The sequence below is a fragment of the Corvus cornix genome, chromosome 5 (assembly GCF_000738735.6).
Source record: "Corvus cornix cornix isolate S_Up_H32 chromosome 5, ASM73873v5, whole genome shotgun sequence".
NCBI lineage: Eukaryota > Metazoa > Chordata > Aves > Passeriformes > Corvidae > Corvus > Corvus cornix.
This window is the reverse complement of record NC_046335.1, coordinates 48833090-48857099: the sequence shown is the minus strand read 5'-3', so window position 1 is coordinate 48857099 and position 24010 is coordinate 48833090. Positions and strand designations below refer to the sequence as shown.

Genomic DNA, 24010 nt, shown 5'->3' with positions numbered 1-24010 from the left:
AATTAATTGGAACTCAGATATTTGCTTTCTGAGCAGTTTTGTAGAGAATTTTGAAGTATTAATTCCTCATGGAACTGAAGGACTCCAGCATGCAGGCTAAAAACAATCATGTTGATGGAGACTTCTAGAGCCACCACAGGGATTTGAGTGTTCTCTTCATGAATCACTATTAGACACACAAATGCTCCACATGGTTTTGAAAAACAGGATGTTTGAATGAAATACAGGCTTCATGCACATTGAGGGAACAATCCAAATTTTTCGTAATGTGCACAAAGGCAAAATATGTTCTGTGACCTGAATTCTTCTTTTTCTTAATGACTACTTTGTGCTGAGCCATTAATTCTGATCATGTTGTGACTGTAAAAGCTGACCCATGGAGGGGGTAACCACAATGTATTGGAAGTCACAGGCACTGCAGCTGAGTCATGTTATTGGTTCTGGCACCAATTTTTGTGCTGTTGGAAAGCCGTGGCCAGAGCATCCCATGGAATCCCACCTCTGTAGACTTTGTTGACATAAAATACACCAGGGAATGGGGTCAATCCAATGGGAGTAAGCAGCTGAGTGGCACCTTGTGTGATGTTCCTCTCCTGAAGGATCCTGTTCTCTCCTGATTTAACAGAGCAGTTAAATGCTATGCTTGGTATCCTGTCCCGTGTAAATGTACCGTTTTGAGGCTGCAACTAACAGTCATGCTTTCAGTCTTAGATTCACATAATGAAAAATACAACTGCATGTGTCTAATGAGCCTTTTTTTCTTCCCCTCACCCTCTCCTGAAGAATCAAGAAGTAAGTAAAGCATACTTTCTAACACATTAACTGAATTAATTCATGGCTTATTTACCTAATACCAGTTGCTGACACATGGCTTTTCTCACTTTAGATCAAAAATGATTAAAGTGGAGAACTTTGAGTCATACTTTAAGAAGCAGCAAGCTGACTCCAACTGTGGTTTTGCTGAAGAGTATGAGGTATGTGCCCTCAGTGGAGAGAGAGCTTCATGACAAATGTTTTTGGAAAGACAAATCATCTTTCCTATGGAGCATGCACAAGGCTTACTGAAGGAGAAGAGAAGGGTCCTTTTTTATAAAGATGATTAAGCTGTATGTGTAGCCTTCCCTTCCCTTATGCAGCTCCAAATTTAGTTGAAGTGCCTCATAAATACTTCCTGTCCTGAATTATTATCTCTGCCTGTGGGCTTGTAGCATGGCCTGCTTGTCAGATCTCTCACCACAGACAGGTGTCTCGAATCCTTGCCCTAGTCATATATAGAGTTAGCCTAGGGGACACTATATAATTTCTCTGCACTTCAGTTTTCTCATCTTGGGTTGTTTTGGGGTTTTTTATACAAATCAAGACAGGTCTGTTGCTAATCTCACCGACTTCTCCAGTGTGTGGGTGTGATTTGCAAACCACATGTGTGAATAGCTCAGTCACAGAAACAGCAATTATGATTCTCTTACTGACCATAAGAGTTTTTCTATGAAATGTGCTAAAGCTCAGTTGTGGTAAGGGCCAAAGGACAGGAAGGAAGTGTCAGGGAGGATTCTGTGATGTCATGTCTGCTGTTAAAGAATCTCATTCTTTTTCTCATCTCCTTGAAGCTATTAATTGACTTTCTTATTCAGATTCTGTCTCTCTGTACTTCACAGGCTGGTGCTCCACCTTGCCTTCCTCTCAGATTTTGCTTCCTTCAGTCGCTTTGTGCTGTGTTTGCTCCTCTCTCCTTGCAATGTCTGCAGAGCTTATGCAGTAGTTCTCTGCCCTGGGGACAGAAGGAGCTGCCATTGAGATCAGTGTCTGCTTCCACAGAACTCTTTCCAGGCTTTTAAAGTCCATCTGTGGGTTTTGAACATGCTGCTATTCCTACCTTCTGTATTAATCCCTTCTCTTATCAGATTTGCCACTGTCACCCTCCCACTCTGTAATAAGATGATTTTTATTGACATATATCCCAGTGTAACATGCCTACTTTTACAGCACAGGACATGAGTGTTTGGACTATTTTTCTGTTTGTCACGTTTCTGTATGATTGCTGAACCAGGACCAGGTGCTCATGAATCCTCTTTTTATTGCAGGAACTCAAGTCTGCTGGTGTTCATCAGCCCAAATTTGCTGCTGAACTTCCTGAGAACAGGGGGAAAAATAGATACAACAACGTCTTACCATGTGAGTTACTCTCTTTGGGTTTGCAACTCCTACTGGTTGAGTTTTAAGTGAAAACCGTTGGGTTTGGCTAATCTGGATTTTAATAGTACCCAGAGGTTTCAAATGTCGTTTTCCAAATGAATGAATTTGGACTGCTGCTTTCCTGAAGTCAGTGTATAAGCAAACCTGAAGGAGCCTTCCCTCAAGGATATTTCTTCAGAAAGCTTCTTTAAAGAACTTTCCCTTGACTTTAATTTTCCATTTGTGAGACAGATGCAATCCAGGCTGAAAGCACAAGAGGATAACAGTTGACCACAGAGAAACAAATGTGCAGAGCTATGAGAAATATTAAGACCCTGCTGGCCAGCTTTGCAGATGAAGTAAGAGTTTAAGCCCTGTCAAGCTGCCAGTGGGCATCCCAATGTAGCAAGGTGTCAGAATTAATCGAAAAGTGAACAGTGACAGGTACTTAAGGATGCTTTGGAGGAAAAATATCAGCTGCCATGGTAGCAGGAGACAAATCACTTTTTTTGTATCTAGTAATTAAAACGGTAGTAAATTTTGTGTTGGATTAAAAATATATAAATGGGCAAAACCAAACTGTGTTTAAAACCAAAATAATCTGTGTTTCTAGAGTGTTTATCCTGGCCACTCCTTTTTCTGAAGGCTACTGCTATTTATGATTCCTAAAGTTATATTCTTATTCTTAAAATGCACGTTGTTCTAGAACACCTTTTACTTAGAAACCATGCATTTATAAATAAACAATATTTTGCTGAAAGGTTCTAGTTCTAAAATTCATAATTTTCTTTTCCTTTTTTCTTTCTGCAGATGATATTTCTCGTGTTAAACTTTCAAATCAAAGCTCTGGAACTGGTGATTATATTAATGCAAACTATATGCCTGTAAGTTGGTTTTTTAGCTGAAATTAAATATATTGTGAATTTTTTTGATTTAGGCATAAGAGCTCATGCTGATGTTTAAAATCAGCTTTTATTTCTCACTGATGTGTGGGTATATATATATTTATTTCTTTTGTTTTTTTCTTCCTAGGGCTATAACTCAAAGAAGGCATTTATTGCTGCACAGGGTCCGTTACCCAATACTATAGACGACTTCTGGCGAATGATTTGGGAAAAGAGTATCTACTCTATTGTTATGTTGACAAAATGTATGGAACAAGCCCGGGTATGTTGTTATCAGTACTGAATTGTCTCTTGAAGGCAGCTGCATCTCTTCTAATTTTGTTGTTACCTTAGTGGTTTGGAGACTGACGACTATCTTTTAACAACCATCCTCTTGGTGGAAGACTGTTTTCTAAATTAAAAAAGCAGTTTTCTTTTTTGTTGTTGTTGTTTTGTTTTGTTTTGGGGTTTTTTGGTTTTTGTTTTTGGTTTTTTTTGTTGGTTTTTTTTAGCTTTTTCCTCTTTTTATATCTGCTGACTACCGGAACAGATTGTCAGGAGGGTTGTGGAATTACACATTCATTTAGGGTGGGTTCTTCTCTCTAAAGAATGGTTTTGGTAGATCTTCTCTTGCCCTGGAATAGGCCTTGAGAAGGGTGACATGCTTTCTAGCCCTGCTTCAGGTGGTGTGTTACTTAAAAGTGAGTTGCTTCATTGCTGTGTGTGATGTGTCTAACTTTGTAACTCTCTTCTTAGACAAAATGTGAGCAGTACTGGCCAGACAAACAGCCCAAGAGCTATGGTGACATTATTGTGACAATGGTCTCAGAAGTTGTCCTTCCGGAATGGACAATAAGGGACTTCACTGTAGAAAAGGTAAGGACTGCCTTGATTGTTGGTTGTTAGTGTGTAAATGACCTTGTGCTTATGCAGATAGCTGTAATATCTTCTGCACTGAACAGTTAGCCCCATCAGCAAATAAAATGCAGCAGATATGAGCTTGGAGTAAAGTAAAAGGAAATTATTTCAAAGTATTCTCTACCACAGCAGAAGGAAGAGGGAAACTGGAATGTCGTTGGTCAAATCACTGCATAGTTTGTAACAGGCATCTTTGATGAAGCTGAGCTTGGCCTGTGTCAGGAAGCCCAACTGTTGCTCCTCTGAAGCCAGTTTTCATTGTCTCTTTTGTTGTTCTGTTGGTTGTTTTATTTTAATGTCTATTTCTGCAGTCCAACACCCCTGAGAGCCACATGGTGCGCCAGTTCCATTTCACCTCCTGGCCAGATCACGGAGTGCCAGAGACAACAGACCTTCTCATCAACTTCAGGCACCTTGTTCACGAGTACAACAGCCAGAATCCAATGGACTCTCCTACTCTGGTGCACTGCAGGTAGGAAGAAGGTGTTTCTGTCAGACACACTTTTGTCTCATGGTTTTTTTACAGCCAGTTCTATTTCAGTGGGATTAAAACCAAAGTCTCTTTGCCTAAGGACATGGGCTATTTACCCTGCCATACTAAAACCTTGGCCCTGTGCTTCAGAACCTAGGAGTGCTGTGTAGATAGCAAAGGAAGTGATACAAAATGTCATTAGAACAGAGCATCTCTCCTAGCCTGGAAAACTGAGCTGGAAAAGTTGTCCTTTCAAGAGCTTAAATATGTAATCCTGTGCACATGTTGTAAGGCTGAGAAGCCTCTCTTGGTGGTGGTAAGAGCCACCCCTCTGTGCTGCCAAGACTTCTATTACCCATGCTGCTGAAATAGTAGGAAGCATCATCCTGGCCTGACTGGCTTTTCAGGAGGCCAGCAGTGAGCAGGTGGTTGAGAGCAAGGATGAACAGCCTGTCGGTGTCATTGCAGCGCTGGCGTTGGGAGGACGGGGACGTTCATTGCCATCGACCGCCTGATCCAGCAGATGGAGATGGAGAGCACGGTGGATGTGTACGGGGTGGTGTACGATCTCCGCATGCACCGACCCCTCATGGTGCAGACTGAGGTGAGGCTCTCTCCCGTCCAGCAGCACATTCCTCAAGTGTGCATAATCGTCCGGATGTAGTCTGAATTACAGGAAGATAAGATATTAAGGAGATAAAATTGTTCTTCATTTAACTTCCCTCCTTCCTGCCTCATCCCCACAAAAAGTAGTTGCAGCCAGGGACCATAGTGCATTCAAGCAATCTCCTTGCGGAGTGCTTTGCAGGACTGGCATTTGCAGCTGGAAGGAATCAAATCCTGAAGCAGACTTTTTTTCAGACTTTTTTAGCCATGTGGGTTTTATCCTTTAGCTGTGAGCCAGAATTATGTGGAGTCAAGTGGTCTCGGTGTGCATCTTTGCTTTTGTGTTCTGCAGGAATCCAAGTGTTCCTGCTGGAATTATCACTTTGATCCAGAAAGGTGTGTGGACTAACTCAAGCTGATTTGAAAAAGGGTGTAAAATCTCCATCATGCAAGTCTGTTGGGATAGCGTTAGGCATGACAGATCCTAGTTCTAGACAGCAAGACTTGATCCTCATTTTTTTATGGGGGGCATTGATCAGATGACATCATGAGGTCCTTTCCAGCTCTATTTTCTATGAACTATACATAAAAGTTCTAAAACAAGCTCTGTGATAACAGTGCAGTAGCCAGACCTATATTCAGAAGCAGAATTACTTCCAAAATCAGGTATTTTTTAGAAATGCATTATGTTCTCTTTTTCTCCCATCAGGACCAGTACATCTTCCTAAACCAGTGTGTCATGGATATCATTAGATCCCAGAGAGAGAGGAAAACTGACCTTATCTACCAAAATGTGACAGCAATGGCAATCTATGAAAACTTCGCACCTGGGCCAGCCTTTGGGAAGGCCAATGGCTACCACACATAGCCCAGAAGGAGCCCAGTGCCTCCAGGAGGTGCTACCTGCCCATAGGAAAGGGAGGTGTTCGACTCGTGTTTTCTGGAATTGTGTGCAGTGTCTCATGTCTGGCTTCTCCAGTTCTGTCTGCATTCAAAGGTGTGATCTACAGGAGGAAAAACACAATGCTGGCAGGAGCTGCAGATTGATGTTAAAACAACCCAAACAACAAAACCCAAGCAAAACTTTTTAAAGTTAACAGCGGAATCTTGCTTTTTCTTGGGAATTTAACAGTACTGATAGGTGAAATAGCATTTGCAGTATGAACAGTGAACTAGAATTTAAATATTGAAATAATAACACAAGCTTTTTATTACAGTTTTATATGATTTCATTTACAGACACCAGGTTTGTGGGCTGTTTGAATATATTTAATTATAAGTTTCAGGAACATATTTTATCTACTGTATCTGGTTACTTAGTTAATAGATATGTGCCTCTGTGATCTATTTTTTTCTGTGTTCCTTTTTATTTAAAAAAGGAGTACAAATGGCTCCTTCAAATGGACATTTATACTTGGAAATTGTGCCTTTTCTAGTTGCTACTCTAGGAAAAAAAACAGCAGAGATTCTATTTTTGTACTGAAACTCTTAATGAGAACACAGATTTTTAAATAAGGCTTATGTCAAACTTAACTGTAGTTGCACTGTTGGCAGGACTCTCCAGAAGTTTGGAGCTGAGCTTTGTTTTTGCATTTCACCACAAATATCCCCTGCCTTAATGTTTCGGTGCCTCTGCCAGAGGAAAAAGGAGTGTGGTCTGTCACTCCAAGCTTTAACTGTAGTTACAAACAGAGCAAGTGAATCTGTGAATGTGTGTGCGGGGGAGTGTGTGGGGGTGTGGATGAAGGACAGAATAGCTCCTCCCTGTTCCTGGCTGATATTCTGTTTTTATACAATTTATAATGATTTATTTAAAGGTGCAATATATGATTTACTGAATAATGCTCACTCTAATAGAGTTTTTCTCAGGTTGGTGTCTTTTTATCATTGTTGTTGTTTTTCCTCAAGTATATAAATCTGTGAAAATGTTGAAACTAAGGTTCCAAGTGTTGAAGCACTCCCAAACGGATCGAGTGGCTTTACCATTTCTACCAAAAGACATTGCACAAAATTCTGCTGTAAAGACAAATTTCTTGGTTGTTTTAGCCATTCAAAACTGAGACACATCTTACCTGCCTGCATCTCACTGATCCAGTGTAATTGTTTTGTAATTATTTGCAATATACTGCTGCTTTTGTTTTGACTGATCCTTTTAGAAACAGAAGGAACAAGCAGAAATCCCCGGTTTGCTGATTTCACAAGTCAAGGATCAGATTGGATTTATTTTGCTGGTACATAACTGTTAGACTTAGGAAGGCATTACCAATGAAGGACTTACATAGCTTGGGGTGGGGGGAGGGTCTGTTTTTTGGGTTTTGGATTGTTGCACTGGTTGCATTGCAGATGAATATGAAGTTTATGAATAATGCTATAGAATAGCGATAAAGCAGGGAAAAAATCTTATGAAGGTTTAATAACCAGAGTCCCTGGAATTCTGCTGCTTTTTTGTTGTCGTCGTTTTGGCGGTTTTTGTTTTAGTAGAGTTGTCAGGAAAAGCTACAGATGCTAGGAGTATATGTGGCTTTACAGTGGAACCTGGCAGCCTCACAGGTCCTCCAGTGTCAGCTGAAGGAGAACATAGGAATTCCTGGTGCACAACTGTAACTTTACAAATATCCTGAGGAATTTTTCACAACCTGGTGTGAAACTGTGGTGTGCTGCATAAGCAAAACTGGAGGAACAAACCACAGTGCACTTTTGGTTGGTAGGTTTTGGGGTTTGGTTTGGTTGTTTGTAGTTTGTTGGTTTTTTTTCTTTGTAGCAGCCACTTGTGGGTTCTTGAATATAATTTTGTTTCTCTTTCTCTGGAAATACTTTAAAAGACCCTCATCATGAGGTTGATGATCCTGCCCAGCTCCATCCAAACTGGCAGCCCAGAAAGTGGATCTCTCACCTGCATTCTTCCTAAGCTGCTGTCAGATAACAAAGATAAACCACTTGGACCAAACAGAACCATTCCAAAGGAACGGGGAGGGAGGAAAGTCTGCGCTTTGCAGTCATGTTATTTTCTTTAACTCTCTTACTCTTTCAGTTACTGCACATCTGTGCAGAGCACAGAGCCAGTATTCGTTATTCCAGATCTCCCAAGAACTTGCTGCCTTAGGGTGGCAAGTGCTCTTTTGCTCCAGAAGGCCCTTGTTTTGTATAGCATAGAGGAGAGGGAGATGAGTCTTCCATGCTAGATCATGTTGTTTCTATTCTGTTGCAGCAGAACATCAGAAAACAAGCTAGGACAGTATGTGTTTCTGCCTAACCACTGCCCAGATCCTCTTACAGAAAACAGATGGATCTGTCCCATTATTTTGGTGTTGGAAGCAGGCATCAAATTCTCACTTGTGCCATCATCTAATGAGTATCCATTTTTAAAGAACTGTATGCAGGTGTTTTTTCAAAACTGATTCATTGTGAGAGGAGACTGAAGGTTGAAGTAAATGACCTGTTGATTCTGTGTATAGGTGGAAAAAGCTGGCAAGGCTTAAGCTGTTGTAAACATATGGTTGGGCATAGTGTCAGTGTGAATAAGGAGGACATTCCTTGTAGGATGTCTCTGCAGGAAGAGGAGGACTACAGGTAATGCTCCACTACCTTGTGGATCTGTCTTGGTCAAGGTGACTTGAATTCCTGCAAATGTTTTCTGCCTGCCCTCTGATGTTCTCTGTGTTATAATTGCTGAGATCTGGTCTCTTTGGTCAGTGTTTTCTCTCACTGTTGCTTATTTAAAGCTGTCCACTGAAAGCTCCTGTGTGACAATTGCCATCTCTTGCATTTCTGTTCTACCCTTTTTTCCCATTTGGGGCCTGCTTAAGAAGGGAAAAGTTGATGTGTTTCAAATAAGTGACTGTTGAATATCTTGAAATGATGTACAAATTTTATTGTTTTCATATTTGTTGTACAGGAAATTTCAGTACATGTCTGTAATATTTTTAATGGTTTGATTTGTTTTTAAAAATATAAAAATAACAATTAAAAAGCATCATCCCAGAGCACTTTTTGTCTTATTTTTCCTTTGTTGGGATTTTGTTTTGAATAAAATTAATTTGCTAAAATACCCATTTCATAAGGACTTCATAATGGAAAGTGGGCCCCCATCCTCTGGGATGGCACTTGAGTCAGTTGTGTATTGCAGTCACTGGAGCTCCTTGGGAGGGTGTTAATCTGTCTTTCAGACTTCCCTGGCAGGCCCTGGGTCTGATATTACTGTGTCCTGGCAGTTGGTAGCTTCTCTAAATGAACAGCTTGATTCCAGGTAAAGAAACGGGACCATCATCCAAGGTCCATCAAAAGATTTCCATTCACTGAAATAGCCTTGGGAGAGGACCAATGTTTCTAGGATTTCTTTACTTCCAGAGAAACAAGAGTGAGGACTTTTTCATCTCTTTGTGTTGTGTGGAGGTGGTGATAGAAGGAGATGCAGAAATACCTTTGCGATGTTATAGCTGGCTGCTGGATTACAGATCACCTGTCTGTAGATGCATAGAAGATTATCTCAGTTAAGTCCCTTTCTCCTAAAATTATTTAGTTGCCATTCCTGACTGCCATCTGAATCACTCCTGAGGAGGATCACATGCCTGGAGTGTGATACTGGCACACAGCAGCTCTCCAGTTCATCACAGGTGCTTACACTGGAGTAAATCTTGTGATCCTCCATGGCAACTGCTGTGTTCTGTTTCTGAAACGCCTGCATGGTGAGATGGGAAGAGCCAAGTGTGATTGTCTTGTCATTACTCGGTGGGACCGTGTGCCAGCCACATGACGGTGGTCTTAGCCTTGTAATATTAGAACTTCAGGAAAGCCAGCTGTTTTGGCTGTCATTTGGAGCCTTTGTCTGTTTGGGTGGGTAGAGATGAACCTGAATATCTGGGAATCACATTCTGTACCTGGTCTTGTCACGTGTTAGTTTTACTGCCTTGGAGATTAGAGATGGAGGTCAGAGAGGAGAGGATGTAATGTTTCTGCCCTGTTCTGGGCTTAATAAATGGGATGTATCGATGCTGCCTGTGCATGCCCTTCCTGGATGGATGTTATCAGGCAGCAAATGGAGTTTGGAGATGAACATGTGAGTGTTTTTGTGGAAAAGGGTCAGAAATGGGGGCTTGGGAGGGAAAAACACCTGAAAACTTTGCACAGTATGCTATTCTGAAGCAAAAAGAGCGAACCAAGGACTTAACACCTCCTGGGTTTTCTGAGTAAAAACTAATTAAAAAATGCAGGTGTAATCACTATGGTCAAGTGGTGGAATGTGGGGCAAGCGAAGATCAAGAGTTTACTTGCTTCTGAGATGGGCAGGTACAGTGTTCTCCACTCTCCTGTACTCACCAGAAAAGTTACTGTACTTCCTTTCTTCTTTTACTGTGACACTGCTTCAGGGAGTCTCTTTCAGCACCTCATGTAAGAACTCATGGTGTTGAAAAACCTCTGCCTGCAAACTGTTCTGTTTTCAGCACTTTGCAAAGTGTTTTTGATGTTGGTACCAAACTGCCTCTCTCCAATCTTGTGCTTCATTCCATTTTCCTTACCCTTGGACTTGGCAAACTGCTTGCCCATGCCAGCCTCCTGCCTGCGAGGGAGGAGGAGGCAAATGAAGCAGAAAACCTGAGTTGGAAGCACCAGGAGGAGCTGCTTCCTGCCTGCGTTGTTAGCTGAAGGGAAGGAGCTGTTAGAACATATCACATGGGGGAGAAGCTGGGAGCCCTTCTCAAGCTATTTCTTAGATCTGAAGAAAAAGATTATGAATCCAGGCCTGTTTTTCTTTGTCCCCGTTACTTAGCAGAACAGAATTTATTCATTCAAATTGCTTTCCCTGGGTTTATTTCATTTTAAATTAATATACATAGATTCCTGACAGCCAAAAGCAACACTAGCAAATTATCCCCTCTTGCTGAGAAAAGACAGTCTAGTTTGATCCCTGGTGACTTACTTGAATTCATGTTTTATCTCCAACTTCCCAAGTAATCAGAGAAAAGCCAGATTGTTTGGAGCAATGTTCAAGGGTAGTGCTGGTGTCTTGTGGACGTCCCTGGTATATTAATAGTGCTGACGAGGATTTCTAGGGACACACAAGAGCTGTGTGTGCTCAGTGTGTGAGGGACAGAGCGCTCTTCACACACAGTGCCAGTCTGTGCTCGTTTCACCACAGGGCAGGATGGACAGGAAATCAGGGATCCTCTCTAAGGGATTTCTAGACTTCTTTTATTTTTTTGTCTGGCAGATTTTTGATGTGGTGATTTCAGAGCTGGGAATATGCTATCAGAAGAAAACAGGTTTTATGATAATGATCTAATGTCAGCTCTGATTAAGGTATGTATCTATGTAAGAGGTGGTTGTTGTCAAGCCAGAAAGGAAATATATCCTGTTCATTTCTGGTTTAAGCCTCCAGATGGCACATGATACCGCTGGTCTTTCCAAGGAAAGCTTTCCCTGCCGGGCTGCTCCTTTTTCACTTCCTTCCCAGGTTCTGATAACCTCCCTCCTCTCCTTCTGCTGTTTCCCTTTCCTTCTCCTTGCCTATGCCGCTTGCTAAGCCCGGGCCGCCGTGCCTGTGTATGGCCGTCTGCCTGGTCCACAGGGATATGTCGAGTGTTATCCACCTGGCCAGGTGACTTTTTCAGAAACTCCTAAGCTCAGTAATAGCCTGATAATGCCAAATAATCCTTTGCTACCTTGGGAAGTGCTCTTACACTTCAGTGTTGCTGACACCTCGGCATTTTCTGATGGTATGTGTATTCCAAGGTGTAAGGGCTCTGGCTGGCACCAGCCTGGAGCTGGTTATTCAGCAATACCAGCTGTGTGCTCATTTCCCAGGTTATCAGTCTGCTTCACAGCTGTTCCCAGCAATAACAGATTTATGGGATTGCTGAACACAGTGCAGATACATCAATAAAGACAGCAAACAGTGACGTGCTTGCTCGTACTACTCAATACGCTTAACAGTTAAAAGGCTGTTTCATTTAATGGATCTGTTTGTGTGTAACACTAAATGTGACTTTTCCCTGCCTTTTTTTACACAGGTCCTTGGGGAGATTTTAAATGTAGCTTTTAAAGCATCCGGCAACATCTGCTGAGTGATTTTGGCTTCCTCTGTCTCCCACTTGAAATACGGTGAGATTTCAATACAAAGCTCTAGTGATAGATCCATTTTTTACCAACGAGGCAGTAATGGAGATGGGTGTGTGAGGGAGCTCTAAATCTTCTGGAAGATCTATCTGCAACTGCCCAGCTGCTTACAAATCCTTCAGCCTTTGAGCAAGGAGTAAATCAAAACTAGAAATAACATTTCGCATCAGAACTTCCCATGCTCGTGTATCAGCACTGGTCCTGTGGAAGACCTGCTCTGAGCAGGATTTGGCTGAGCTGAACAGCTCTCAGATGCTGCCTCCTGGCCTGAGTGATGCTCCCAGTGCTGATAGTGACAGGCCAGGTTGTCACATGCTGAAGGAAAGCTGAGTTCTGGAGGCCACTTACCAAAATACAAAGAAAAATTTGTGACCAATATAGATCAGTCAAACCTTTAAACTCATTGTAATTTAATTATAAGCCAGGTCTAAAGCTACTGAATTGGTTTTCCTCTGCATGAGGATCTAAAGTGTGACTGAGATGCCAGAAAATACATTTCATATTGTTTGTTGCAATCAATATTTTCTTGTGTCAAGTCACTAGCATCACATTAGTACCAATCATGTTATTTGTGTTAAGACACTTGATGTTGCTACTTGGTATTTTGAAAATGAGCTTTTCAAGGTTTTAGAAGGTGTTACCTTTAAAAAATGCCACTAAAGAAAGATTTGAACAGTTCCACCTGGCAAAAATCATTCTTGGGAATTTCTATTTTATTTATTCACCATTTGGACAGATTTTTAAAGCAATTGAAGGTAAAGATGAACATGGCTGTTTCAATCAGCATTTAGGAAAGTATTCCAAGTTTGTTTCCTAAAATGTGTTTTTTAGTCAAAGGGACTGAAATACTGAGAAATCCAAAGAAAGCTCTGGTTCCTGTGACATGTGGAACACGACCTTATCTCTCCTCCCCCATTCTTGCAAGTCAGACAAGAGAGGAATGTAAGCATATGTAGAGCAGGCAGTTTGCATGGGGCCTTGGCAAACCAAGCTTTTTTCTCCCTCTCTCTTTCCCCCTCTCTCTCTTTCCCCCTCTCTCTCTTTCCCCCTCTCTCTCTTTCCCCCTCTCTCTCTTTCCCCCTCTCTCTCTTTCCCCCTCTCTCTCTTTCCCCCTCTCTCTCTTTCCCCCTCTCTCTCTTTCCCCCTCTCTCTCTTTCCCCCTCTCTCTCTTTCCCCCTCTCTCTCTTTCCCCCTCTCTCTCTTTCCCCCTCTCTCTCTCTTCCCCTCTCTTCCCCTCTCTCTCTTTCTCTCTCTCTCTTTTTCTTTGAAAAGGATGGGACAGATAATAGGGAATCTGAATGTATATGGATGTCAATCAGTAATATCCTTTTAAACTTCCTGCAGATGGTATTCTGAGCCATATAGAACTGAAGGCAAGTTCCCTAACCCCAACAGCTTTCCTATGTGTTGATTTTGGTATTTTATTTGTTGACCTATTTAAAGACCTGTATTTTTTATGCAGTATTTTCTTATCTGATTTATAATTTTGAGTTAGGACCTTATTCTGAAGAGCTGTAGAAAGTATATGCTCTGTCCTGAAAAGCATTGCACTGAGCCATCCATCACATACATTTAAGCTATCCACTTCCCATTTCACAGACAGAAGTTAGATATCTTTTTACTTTTAATTTTTTTTCCCTCTGGCTACATTATTCTATTGCAATGAAATTTTAAAAGTCAGCCTGAGGACGGCACAATGTTATTACCAAACCAGAGCCCTATAGCTCTCTCAAAGTCATTGGCTTTAAATGATATTAGGAGGACATGGAAGTATTAGTCTATGAACTACAGTCAGTTAGTTCCAGATGAAACATTGTTGTAGTTGCAATTTATTACATGAAGTGATCAATATGTTGTAAATGCTTTTACAAGGCAGAGCCAGAATCCCAGTGAAAACACAACCAGCAGCACCACAGTCTGCAGAGACTGCTCTCTGCGCCCAGAAAAACCAAAACACTGCAGTTTTTCTTGGGATTGAGCTTTTACTCAGTGAACATTTCAACTTCCAAGGACTTTGCCGTTTAGTTTATTTTGGAAAAGGCAGGATGACTCTGGAGGACTCAGGTGGCGGCTTTCTCTGGGCTGAGGACACAGCTGCCAAGGAGGGAAGGACCATTTCCTGATTAGAATTTGCAATGAATGATATGGCCAGAGGCAGGAGATAAACACAACCAGCTGAGGCATGAGACAGCAGTGTGGTGATCATGGTCACTCTAATAAGCAGCATTTGCAATTATCTACCACTTTTCAGACTTCTTAGGTACAAAATTTTTAGGAGACTTTTGAAGGCAGTTTTGCAAACTTCTCAGAAGTAGTTCCTTTCAGCAAAATGGGTGGAGTAGGAATAAAATCAGAGGGCTTTGTAGGCAATTCAATGTTGGTATCATTAACAAAGACAAACAATCATCTTTGAAATACCCCAAAAAGAATTTGCAAAATGAGCTGATGTCTTTGCTAGCAGCTGCGTTGTGGGGGTGAATTGCTTTCCCAAAGCTGGGGGAAGCAGAAAGCACTCTTGCTGTGGTGGGGAAAACCTGTGTGTTTCATGGCAGGTGTATACTGCAGATATTGCAGACGTGAAGCTATGGTGCTGCTTCTTGTTTCACACAACGGAGAAAGGAAAAAGTAAGTAATTTCTGCAGAGTTGAATTCTTCCATTGCAAAAAATAAAACATCTCAATAGCCTGTGATTGTACCAGAAACCAACAGGCAAACAGCAGGGAGAGATTAGTGTAGAGCCTCTCATCAGCCTCCATAGGAAAGGCATTGTGTTCCAAGCTGACAGTGCCCTTTTAATTTTGCTGGTGTGTAAGGAAAATTCTTACATGCTAATAGTCAAATTATGATTTCCCATGATTGAAAGGCAGGAGCTACTAAGCATAACAAAGTGAGTTTCCCCTGCTCACTAGGACATCTGCCAGTACTGTGATCAAATCATGGCTTTCCTTGGCCCACAGTCAGGAGCAAACTGCTTATCCTTGATCAAAAGCACAGTCTGCTTGGGTGGAGATGCTTTAATTATTGGTGACAAATCTGACAAAAGCCTTTTGAAGTGACAGTCTCAGGATGCCTCAGTGTTCACATATGGGGGAATCAATTGACTAATTACAGCAAGAAATAGCCTCAATGAAACTGAAACATGAGGTGGGAGTCTGAGCTGCACCGAGACACAGGCAGCAGGTGTGAGGGTGGCCGGGCAAGCAGGACCTGCCAAGGCTAAGGACTGTGGGTGGGGGACGAGACGTTTGGGATAGATCAGTTGCTGTAGGATGTGTCTGGCTTTATGATCTGGTTCTTGCTATGCAAAAGCAGCAGAGGGGCCAGCCCAAGAAGTTGCAGTGGACAGAGCAGTGTTTCACAGTCGTGCCTTTCAAAGGCTTTATCTCCCTCTCATGGGCCAGTCTCCAGCAACAGCCCCAGGCTCTCTGCACCAAGCAGAGCCACTGCACAGGAAACCAATTCCAGAGTGCTCTAAGGGATGGAAAAACCCAAATATCTCTTACAGTTAAATGAAATGCCATCTTTTCCCCTAACTAAATTCACAGCAAAGGCAGAAAGCAAATGGAAAGGACAGTGTAGTTAGGGTCTTGCTACACTTGGGCAAATCCCCCCCATCCTGCGAGGTTTAGCTGTGAGGAAGGATTTGTGACTAGGCTGAGAATGCCTGCTCTCTCCAATCCTCCCCACTTCCCTGGTAAACTAAATCCAGGCAGGCATCCTGAACTGTGGCCACAGGCCTTCTGTCTGCTAACGGGTGTGGGGAGGACTCATTTCAAAGGGTGGAAGTCACGGCACCCAGATGGATTCCCCTTTGGCAGGAGATGAAAGCGTGTGGTTTCAGAACAAAGAGCTCGATTTTTGCATGTAGGAAATTAAGAGATCAGCTGAGCAATGTTATACAAGCTGGAGGGGAAGCCTTAAAAGTTACAAAAAGCACATTATACTTGATGCATTCACCAGTGGTGCTGACTGAGGCATTCTGTGCTAAATGAAGTTGCAATATAGTGCAGGTGAGGGCACTGGCCCAGTACAGCAGTGGTGACAGCATATTCTACCTCTTCTACACTGGGGGATATCACAGCTACTAAAAAGAGGAAAAAAGTGCTCTGGTTTTGTAAAAACAAATCCATTTGTGGCTGTTTAGAAATGGGGGCTGGAATAAAATGCAAGCAATGGTATCTGGCACTTAAGTTACAGAAAGCAGTAATAATTTTGTACTTTTTCTCAGTTTGGCTGGACTTGCGTGCTGGGAGCTGACTTGGAAGGACTGGGCTGGCATCAAGTGTTTTCTTATGCTTCATGGCTCCCATGCATGATGATGAGAACACACCTGAGTCAAATCAAGATTCCCATGGCACTTGCGGTTGAGAACAGCTTTAAGATCCTGGCTCTCAGAAAAAGCTACTGTGCTGTATGTAATTCCTCATTCCACAGGTTTATAAATGCTCCTCACGCTGCCTCACCTCTCTTCCACCCCGGGCTGCTCTCAGGGCTGTTCCTCCCACTGTGTCCCTCACTTCTTGCTGCTGGTGAGAGTTGTGCTCTCACTGGAGGACGTTGTTCCTGAGGCAGCACCAGTTTCAGGGACAGGTCGGGCAGTGCATGGTGGTGTGGCTGGGGAGGAATCCATGGACTTGGGTGGATCTGTCATAGGGCAGCCCCTGGCCCCTCTCCCTGCAGTGGCCGCTCCTCTGCTGCCAGCACCTGGGCACCACACCAGGCATGGATCTTCTCCTGGCCACGCTGCCGCCAGCAGGCCCAGGCTGCTCATCTGATCTGGCCACCACATCTACTCTACCCCGCTCCTGCCATTGCTGGGGACAGGACAGGCAAGGTCCCTGTGTAAGCTGGCACCCAGTGGGTGGGTCTGCCTTCTTCAGACATTTCCCTCCAGATAGAAAGGGACTGAAAATGGTGCTGGGAGAAACAGCGAGTCCCGTCCCAGGCGAGAGGGCCCTCAGGGCCCTGAGGTGGCTCCTCAGGGTTCCTGCCACTGTGGGGGCTGAGGAGAATTTGTTTCAAACCTCACTTTGGGGTTGCTGGTGCCCACCTTGGTGGCCACCCCACACTTTCAAGGGTTACACCGGGCTGCTCCCCAGCCCACGGCACCCGAGGGGCAGGAGGGTTGTTAAGGAGCCCCAGGGGAAATGATCCTTCTGTGCATCAGGAGCCAGGTTTAACGCAGTGCTCCTACGCCTTCCTGAGGTCTGAAGTAAACCGGTCAGTAAACACATGGATTTGGGGATCTCTGGCAGGAGCCAGCAATGTCCAGAGCTGGGCCAGGCTGCAGGCTCACACCTTGAGAGCTGGTGGTGATGGAGGACTTGAGTTGATGAATTGTGCCTGCTGGTCCTTGTGCACATGGAAGGAGAAAGAAGGTGAAGGTGGAGGGATTCATGAATAATTAAACTCTGAGGCAGAGGAACATACATAATGCATGATAAATTAGTCCAAGTGCAGCAGAGAAAGCATGGGTAAAGTTTGTTTCAACAAGCAGAAAATGGGATGTGACAAGCTATTTACGCCAGAATGGCTGTTTGCTAAAATTTTTCATTTATTTATACAGATTTTCTCCCCATCACAGTTAGGGGTTGGCCTAGAGTGGGACAGAAATCAGCAACTGAGACGGAAAACAAGTTTGGTTCCTGCTGGGTCCCAGTCCAGCACCCTCCCTGCCTGGGAGATCTTCCTCCCTGCTTAGTGCTCTTCTTTCCTTTCTGATAATCTGATGCAATATTTCCTGCCTGGTCGCCTGGGCTGCAGTTTGACTGAGGCTAAGGCGGGTAGAGTAATGCTCTTAATTCCATGGAAACAGAGAGGCCCGTGTTGACTCACTCTAGCCTTTTCTGATCCCAGATTCCCTAAATGTTTTCTTTCTTCTAAACTGTATTTGCTGTTACAACATAAATTATTTATAAGATGTTACACTCGTTACAGATGGTAATGAGGCTGCCAAGCAGAGGGCATCAAGTCTATACTGCAAGTGTCAAACTGATTTAAGAGGGGTGTATGTGTAAATAAAAACCCAGTCCCTTCCTTTTCTTGAACAAACCCAGCAGGTCTGTTCAAATTCACTTTTCCCATAAATAACTCTAAAGGCCAAAAGCTGCATTATTAGACTTGCAGAGTTGCTTCATCTGAATCAGAGCTCTGAGCAACATGACTTGTTTCTTTCTTTCCCCAGCTGTGAATCACTTGAGGTCTCCTTTCCTGTGTTAATGAATAAGTTAGGTATCTGTCATGATAGATCACAGGACACCATAGACAGAAGGTGTTTATTACAGATACCTGCCACGCAAACCCCCCAGCTTTGGCAGAGCTGGTTTCATCCCTTGTGCTCATCACAGGCTGCTCATGGAGTGGGACTGTGTGAAGTAGGACTGTGGAGCTGAGGACTGAAACACCAGTTCTTCGATCTTGTCTCTTCTTCCACATTCTGCTCACTCCAAAGCAGCCTTCCCCCTCAAAGCAAGGGCCACTGGGTGCTGTGCTTGCTGACCTGCCTGTTCCAAGAGAGGGTATCTCGCTTCTCACAGGGGGAGACAATTTGCAGGGAAATAATTTACTGTCTTGCAGGCTGCTTTTTTTGTACTCTAGGACCAATGCCTGCTTTCTGGTGCATATTGCACTTGGTTTTCTTCATGTTTCTGCAGTCCCAACAAGCAGGGACTGCTTAGACTTGAGGTGGCTGAAAAAACAGTCTAAGCTCTTCTGTTGTTTTATGATTTTTTCATATATATGGCCTTTCATCACTCCTTGCTAGAAAAGGTGAAACTACAGAAAATCACAGCATCCTGCTGTCCTTTGTGATCAAAGTAGGTGTGAAGGGTTGAGTGTAAAGCAATTTTCTCCCAGAAATCAATACATTCTCTTTTAACACTGAGGTCATCTATATATTAAAAAATATAAGTATTAAAGAATCATGCAAATACTGGGCCCATAAAACATACAAAATCAGAAGACTGCTGTTAAAAGCTTAAGACTGTCCAGCCCCTTCACTGAGGAGACACAGATGCCAGCTGCATATCCAAATGCTGGAAGAGATGGGGAAGAGGGAAACAGCTTTTGATCTTGTGTTACGGAGAAGCCCAATGCAGATTTAACAGCCTCAGCTCTAACTACAAAGATATGCTTCAGTTCCTGAAGTGTCATAGGCTTCCTGCATGCTGCTGGGCTGTCCTAGTAGTAAGAAAGTGATGTAGCTTTCCCAGAAGGAACACCCTAGTTCACAAAGTTCACAAAGGATAAATGTGCTAAAGAGAATAAAAATGGGCTATGGCCAGGCAAAGCACAAGCACACTACGGAAACTCCTCTCTGAGCAGGTTCAGCAGATGAGCAGAGTTCTGCTTTTTTGCCTTTTTTTCTTTTTTTCCTTTTTTTTTTTTTTGTGTAGGGTTTTTCCCCTTCAGCTGTTGCAATGACTCACTGATTTGCATGGCCACTCATGTTATGGATTCTGAAAAGCTTTGAGTACACAACTGGCTTGATGAAATGCCCTGTCAGCTATCTCTAATTCAGCTAGATTTCTTTTCTTTCTCTTCCTTCTCCCTCCTAGTGCCTTAATCTAGATGAGCCTTGCCACTTTAAAACTAAAGTGGGACACAGGAATATGAGAGAGAGAGAGAAAAGGAAAATTTCTGAACTCCCTGCCCTGTTCCAAATTAATTAGAGCCCAAACCACCTCAAATGTGTGTAGAAAGCAGCTTGGAAAATGTTCTCCATTACGGCATTTAAATCCTGAAACTAAAGTTTATGATGAGTGTTAAACCAAACCCTGCACCAGCACCCCTCTCTGCAGTTTGACCTCACTCCAAACACACAGGAGAGGAAAATGTATGTATTCACCAGGTTTTTAGCAGAATGTGCACAACTTCCAGCCTAAACCAACCCAATGCTTGCCAGTAGGATGGGACACCAGCACAGCTGCCTGGCTAACTGATTTTTTTCTTTTCAGCTGTGTGAAAATGAAGATGTTCCTGGAGGCAGGCTGCTCTGGGAACCTGCTTGGCATCCCCCTCTTTCGCATGACCCTCGTGTGGGTCCTGGCCTGCTGCTGGCTTTGTGCTCTCCTGCTCCCAAAGGTAAGGGGGCTCCTCACCTGCTGTCAAGTGTCCCTTGGTTTCCTTAAGCCAGCTGCTCTGAGGAAGTGTATGTCCAGCTTGGCTGCCTCTTTGCAGCCAGGGCACTGTTTTCTGAAGTCACTACTTGACAAACCCCTTTCCAAGCCCCAAGACCATATTTAAGGGAGCCCTCAGCATGTACTTGCCTTCAGGTTAGTGTGTGCTCCCTGCCCTGCACTACCCTTGAATGGGCAATATGGCAGCATACCATGGCTCCAAATGGAACCCTGTGTTTTCCAGAGATAGCAGAAGATCCCCAGCTGGAAGAAAAGGCTCTGTGAATTGACATGGGTCTATGCCAATTCACATCAAAGGAAAATCCAGATCATAAATGCTTGCACATGTGGCTTTTTGAGATCAGAGTACAAAGTTCAGGCTGCTGAATTTGGTTAGGCTGTGCCTCTGTGCAGCTTGATTTTAGCATACTGTGGCTCTCCAGGAGCCTCTTTTCCAGCTCCTCCAGTGTAACACTGCCTTCAGAGCTCTGGGGGAAACATCTTCGGCTTGTTGTCCTCCAAAGAGCTGTAGTACCAGCATGAAAGGAGAGGTTTCACATAAATATGTAAAAAGAGAGCAGAGGTGTCACATGAATATGTAAAAATATATCCATATAAACCAGGAGATTAAAGGCAATGGCATGTGAAAATGAAAACCAGTTATTGTTAATGACAATCTTGCTGACCCGATTCTAATATCTAATCTATTCTAATTTCCAATCTTCATATTCTAATCTTTTTTTCCTTATCTTTTGCTTTTTCATTATGAATCCCTTCCCATTTCAAGGTGCAGTGTAGCTTTTTGCGAAGTCTTAACCCTCCAAAGGGCTGTCTGCACTACAGACCACTTTTTCCTCCAATACATGTAGGTGAGGATATGTAATGTTACTGGTGAAGACTGGATGGTGTTTGCTGTTCATTTGTGTCAGGAGACTGAAAGAAATGTTGCTGGGAACGTGGGATTTCACCAGGGGTGCCCTCAGTTGGGTGGCAACTCAGTTTTGCAGATAAAGCACATTGGTGCAAAATTTCTGTAGAAACAAATCCAAATAGTTTTCACCTCAGAGAGGTTAGGAGAGGTACATGCCAGCAAGGCAGTCAAATAGTATGCAGAGAGCACCTGTGCTTTTTCTCCACTAAGGTTCTGTGGCAAAGTTTGTCATCTGCTGTCAAAATATGTGTGTTCAGACTGATGACACATAGGCCTGCTCTTCTGCAGATTGTTGATTTACAAGTAAAGACCTCCAAAGGCCTTTCTTGACCTGCTAACATGCATAACTGCCACAAATGCCTTGTCACCTTCAGGATTTACTGTTGGTTAGATAACACATAGTAAGACTGATATTTTTTTTTTTTTTCTGGACTGGCTTTTTGTTGTTTTTCTAAGGAAAGGCAAGCCCTAAGGATCCCCAGATGCCAGACAGCTCCGACTGCCACCTCTGTGAAGCCTTGTTGCACACTGGGATATTTTGCTGCTGCTGTAGCACTGGCAGGGTGAAATCAAGGGCTCCTCTGAATGGCAATGAGGTCCAGGACAAACACGTGGGGCTGAGGACAGGATGGCTTCCCGCAGCCACTGCAGCAGGTCCAGCTCTGGAAGATAAAATAGGGGTAAGGTTTTCACGGTCTCCACATTGCCCACCATGAACTGTCTGTCTTTGAGTGAAGCAATGTTGTGTGAGCTAATTACTGAGTAATTCCCAGTGCCCCACAAAAAGCTAGGTCTGCTGTGGTGCCCCTCTAGCAGCATGAATCCATGGCTCCGAATGTCACCGTATTGCTTCCCAGCTCATGAGACACCTGCCTGACTGATTCCTTTACCCTTGTCAGTGTTCAGAATAGCTGTGCACCTATTTTAGCCAGGCAAGCCAAATGCAAGTTGTTTTTCATGCAGGATGACTGTGTACAGCAGCACAGGCAGGGGGAAGCTGGATTTTTGGAGAGCAGACCCTTAGTACAGGGCAAGATGCTCGCCCGCACTCTGATGCTGATTTTCTCCTTTATTGGCTGCTCCTGAGGCTGCAGCCGGAGGAACGCTCTCCTGTGGAACGGCAGCTTTAGACAATTTTATTGGCTGATGAATCTGATCTTGCCTGGCCACCTTCCAGAAACACTGACTTGCCCGAGATGAGAGTGAGAGGAAGGTTGCTCTTCCTGGGGCTCTAAAGCAATTCTTTTGAGACCAACGTTACACCCATGCCTTGCTGCACGGTGAGTATAGAAAGACAGGTCCGTATGGCCACGTCTATATGCGTAAAGTGCTTTATGATCTAATTGCTGACACAATTAAATGTGCAGCTCCTGCGGACTGTGTCTCGTTTGCTGCTTAATTATGTGAAAATGTACTTGGTAAATGGCTCGCTGTCACAAAATGCTCGATTAACTGTTGCAGTGATCTAAGTTGAAACACTGCATTTGTGTCCTACTCTGGTTATTTCCTGTGCTGCAACACATTGATTTAAGCTTTTAGCCATGAGAGAGCAAAACGCAGCTGCAAGATGTTGATACTAAAATGTTTCCTTTGGTTTTATTATTTTGCTAGTGGAAACTCAAAATACCAGAGCTGCTTGCTAATATTTGCTCAAGTCTTCTAAAAATCGCTGATTAATCTTGCCCTTTCTTTTTTAAGGGTAACTTCTGTGAAGTTCGATGCTATGGATCGTTTTGCAAGTTGTGCTTTGCCACAGAGCAAAAATAGGGCAGAGCAAAGGAAGGGAATGTCTTTAATGTATCCCCCAAAGTTTGTGGTGCTCAAAGTGGCAGGATACTGCATTGCACCTACATCAGTTGCAAACAGCCCTTTAGATAAACATTTCTGAAGAGTCCCCAAAAATATTGCTACCTAAGGAATTGATGGTTGACCAGCAGCACTGGAACAGAATGAAGGAATGCAGCTTTTTAGACTGCAGCAGTCCTATAATATACAAAGATGCAGCTAATCCTGAGAGTGCGTCATACCTGCTGCTTCAAAAATGACACTAAAAACTGAGTTTCACTCTAACAACCTGCAATGTCCCTGATACTCAGCGGGGAGTTGGAGAATGTGTATTTTTGACAGCTTTGGGAAACAACATTTTTTCACTGTACTTGATCAAAATACCTCTCTCTAATATTTCATAGGGTTTTTTTGTTAGGAGAGGTGGTGCAGGAAGTGGGGTGTCAGTGTTTTCTGCAAACAGATCCCTGCTGAACAAAGTGCAGGGACAATATAACTTCCCTAGAGCTAAGATAATGTATTAAATTAAAGGTGATTAAAGCTATATACAGTCCCCAAAGATTTCCTAAGCTAGAGCTTTCCAAACTCTTGGGCTGTGTGCAGCACAACTGTTGATGGCAATGATGCTTTTCTTCATTCTTCTTCCTGAGGGCCAAGGGGGGAACCTGAGCAGCTTCATGACTTGCCTTGGCTGGCATAGCTTTGCAGTACCATACTGGCCTGGGATGCAATGGGTTCCTTAGGGAGCCAGAAGCCAATGGCATGGGGCTGGCTATAGCCTCTTGGAATCACCTGCACCGCAGCTGCCTTCCCAAGCTGTGTGGAAGTTATGTTTTGACTACTCTGGGAAGAGGACAGAGTGGGAGGGCCAAGTTTGTAGGTAGAGGAGAGACATGAGCATTGATTTGCAGCTGTAGTTGTAAGGAGGACTGTCCCCATCATGTCCAAGTGGGGAGGAGAGGTCTCACTTGGTGCAATTTCGTCTGTATTTCAGCTCAGGAGGAGATAACTT

The 24010-nt window shown here is 43.4% G+C and overlaps 2 protein-coding genes across 12 annotated transcripts in view; both read left to right on the top strand.

The window, feature by feature from the left end:
• The window catches only part of PTPRJ (protein tyrosine phosphatase receptor type J), a 74293-nt gene extending 65255 nt beyond the window's left edge, over positions 1–9038 (top strand). For 8 of the 9 annotated variants that reach the window (XM_039552611.1, XM_039552607.1, XM_039552612.1 and 5 more), the window contains 9 exons: positions 784–792; positions 887–974; positions 2082–2172; positions 2983–3056; positions 3205–3339; positions 3813–3932; positions 4286–4446; positions 4915–5050; positions 5762–6138. In XM_039552611.1, the coding sequence (XP_039408545.1) occupies positions 784–792; positions 887–974; positions 2082–2172; positions 2983–3056; positions 3205–3339; positions 3813–3932; positions 4286–4446; positions 4915–5050; positions 5762–5920 (973 nt within the window). In that variant the 3' untranslated portion in view covers positions 5921–6138. Of the gene's footprint in view, positions 1–783; positions 793–886; positions 975–2081; positions 2173–2982; positions 3057–3204; positions 3340–3812; positions 3933–4285; positions 4447–4914; positions 5051–5761 lie in introns of all 9 variants that reach the window. The other variant, XM_039552606.1, reaches the window with a different exon arrangement.
• A 7427-nt stretch (positions 9039–16465) lies between these two features.
• Positions 16466–24010, top strand: part of OSBPL5 (oxysterol binding protein like 5) — a 221196-nt gene continuing 213651 nt past the window's right edge. For 2 of the 3 annotated variants that reach the window (XM_039553475.1, XM_039553474.1), the window contains exons 1-3: positions 16466–16576; positions 20121–20247; positions 21670–21893. In XM_039553475.1, coding sequence (XP_039409409.1) covers positions 16478–16576; positions 20121–20247; positions 21670–21893 — 450 coding nt within the window. In that variant the 5' untranslated portion in view covers positions 16466–16477. Of the gene's footprint in view, positions 16577–20120; positions 20248–21669; positions 21894–22463; positions 22494–24010 lie in introns of those variants that run through there. The other variant, XM_010394733.4, reaches the window with a different exon arrangement.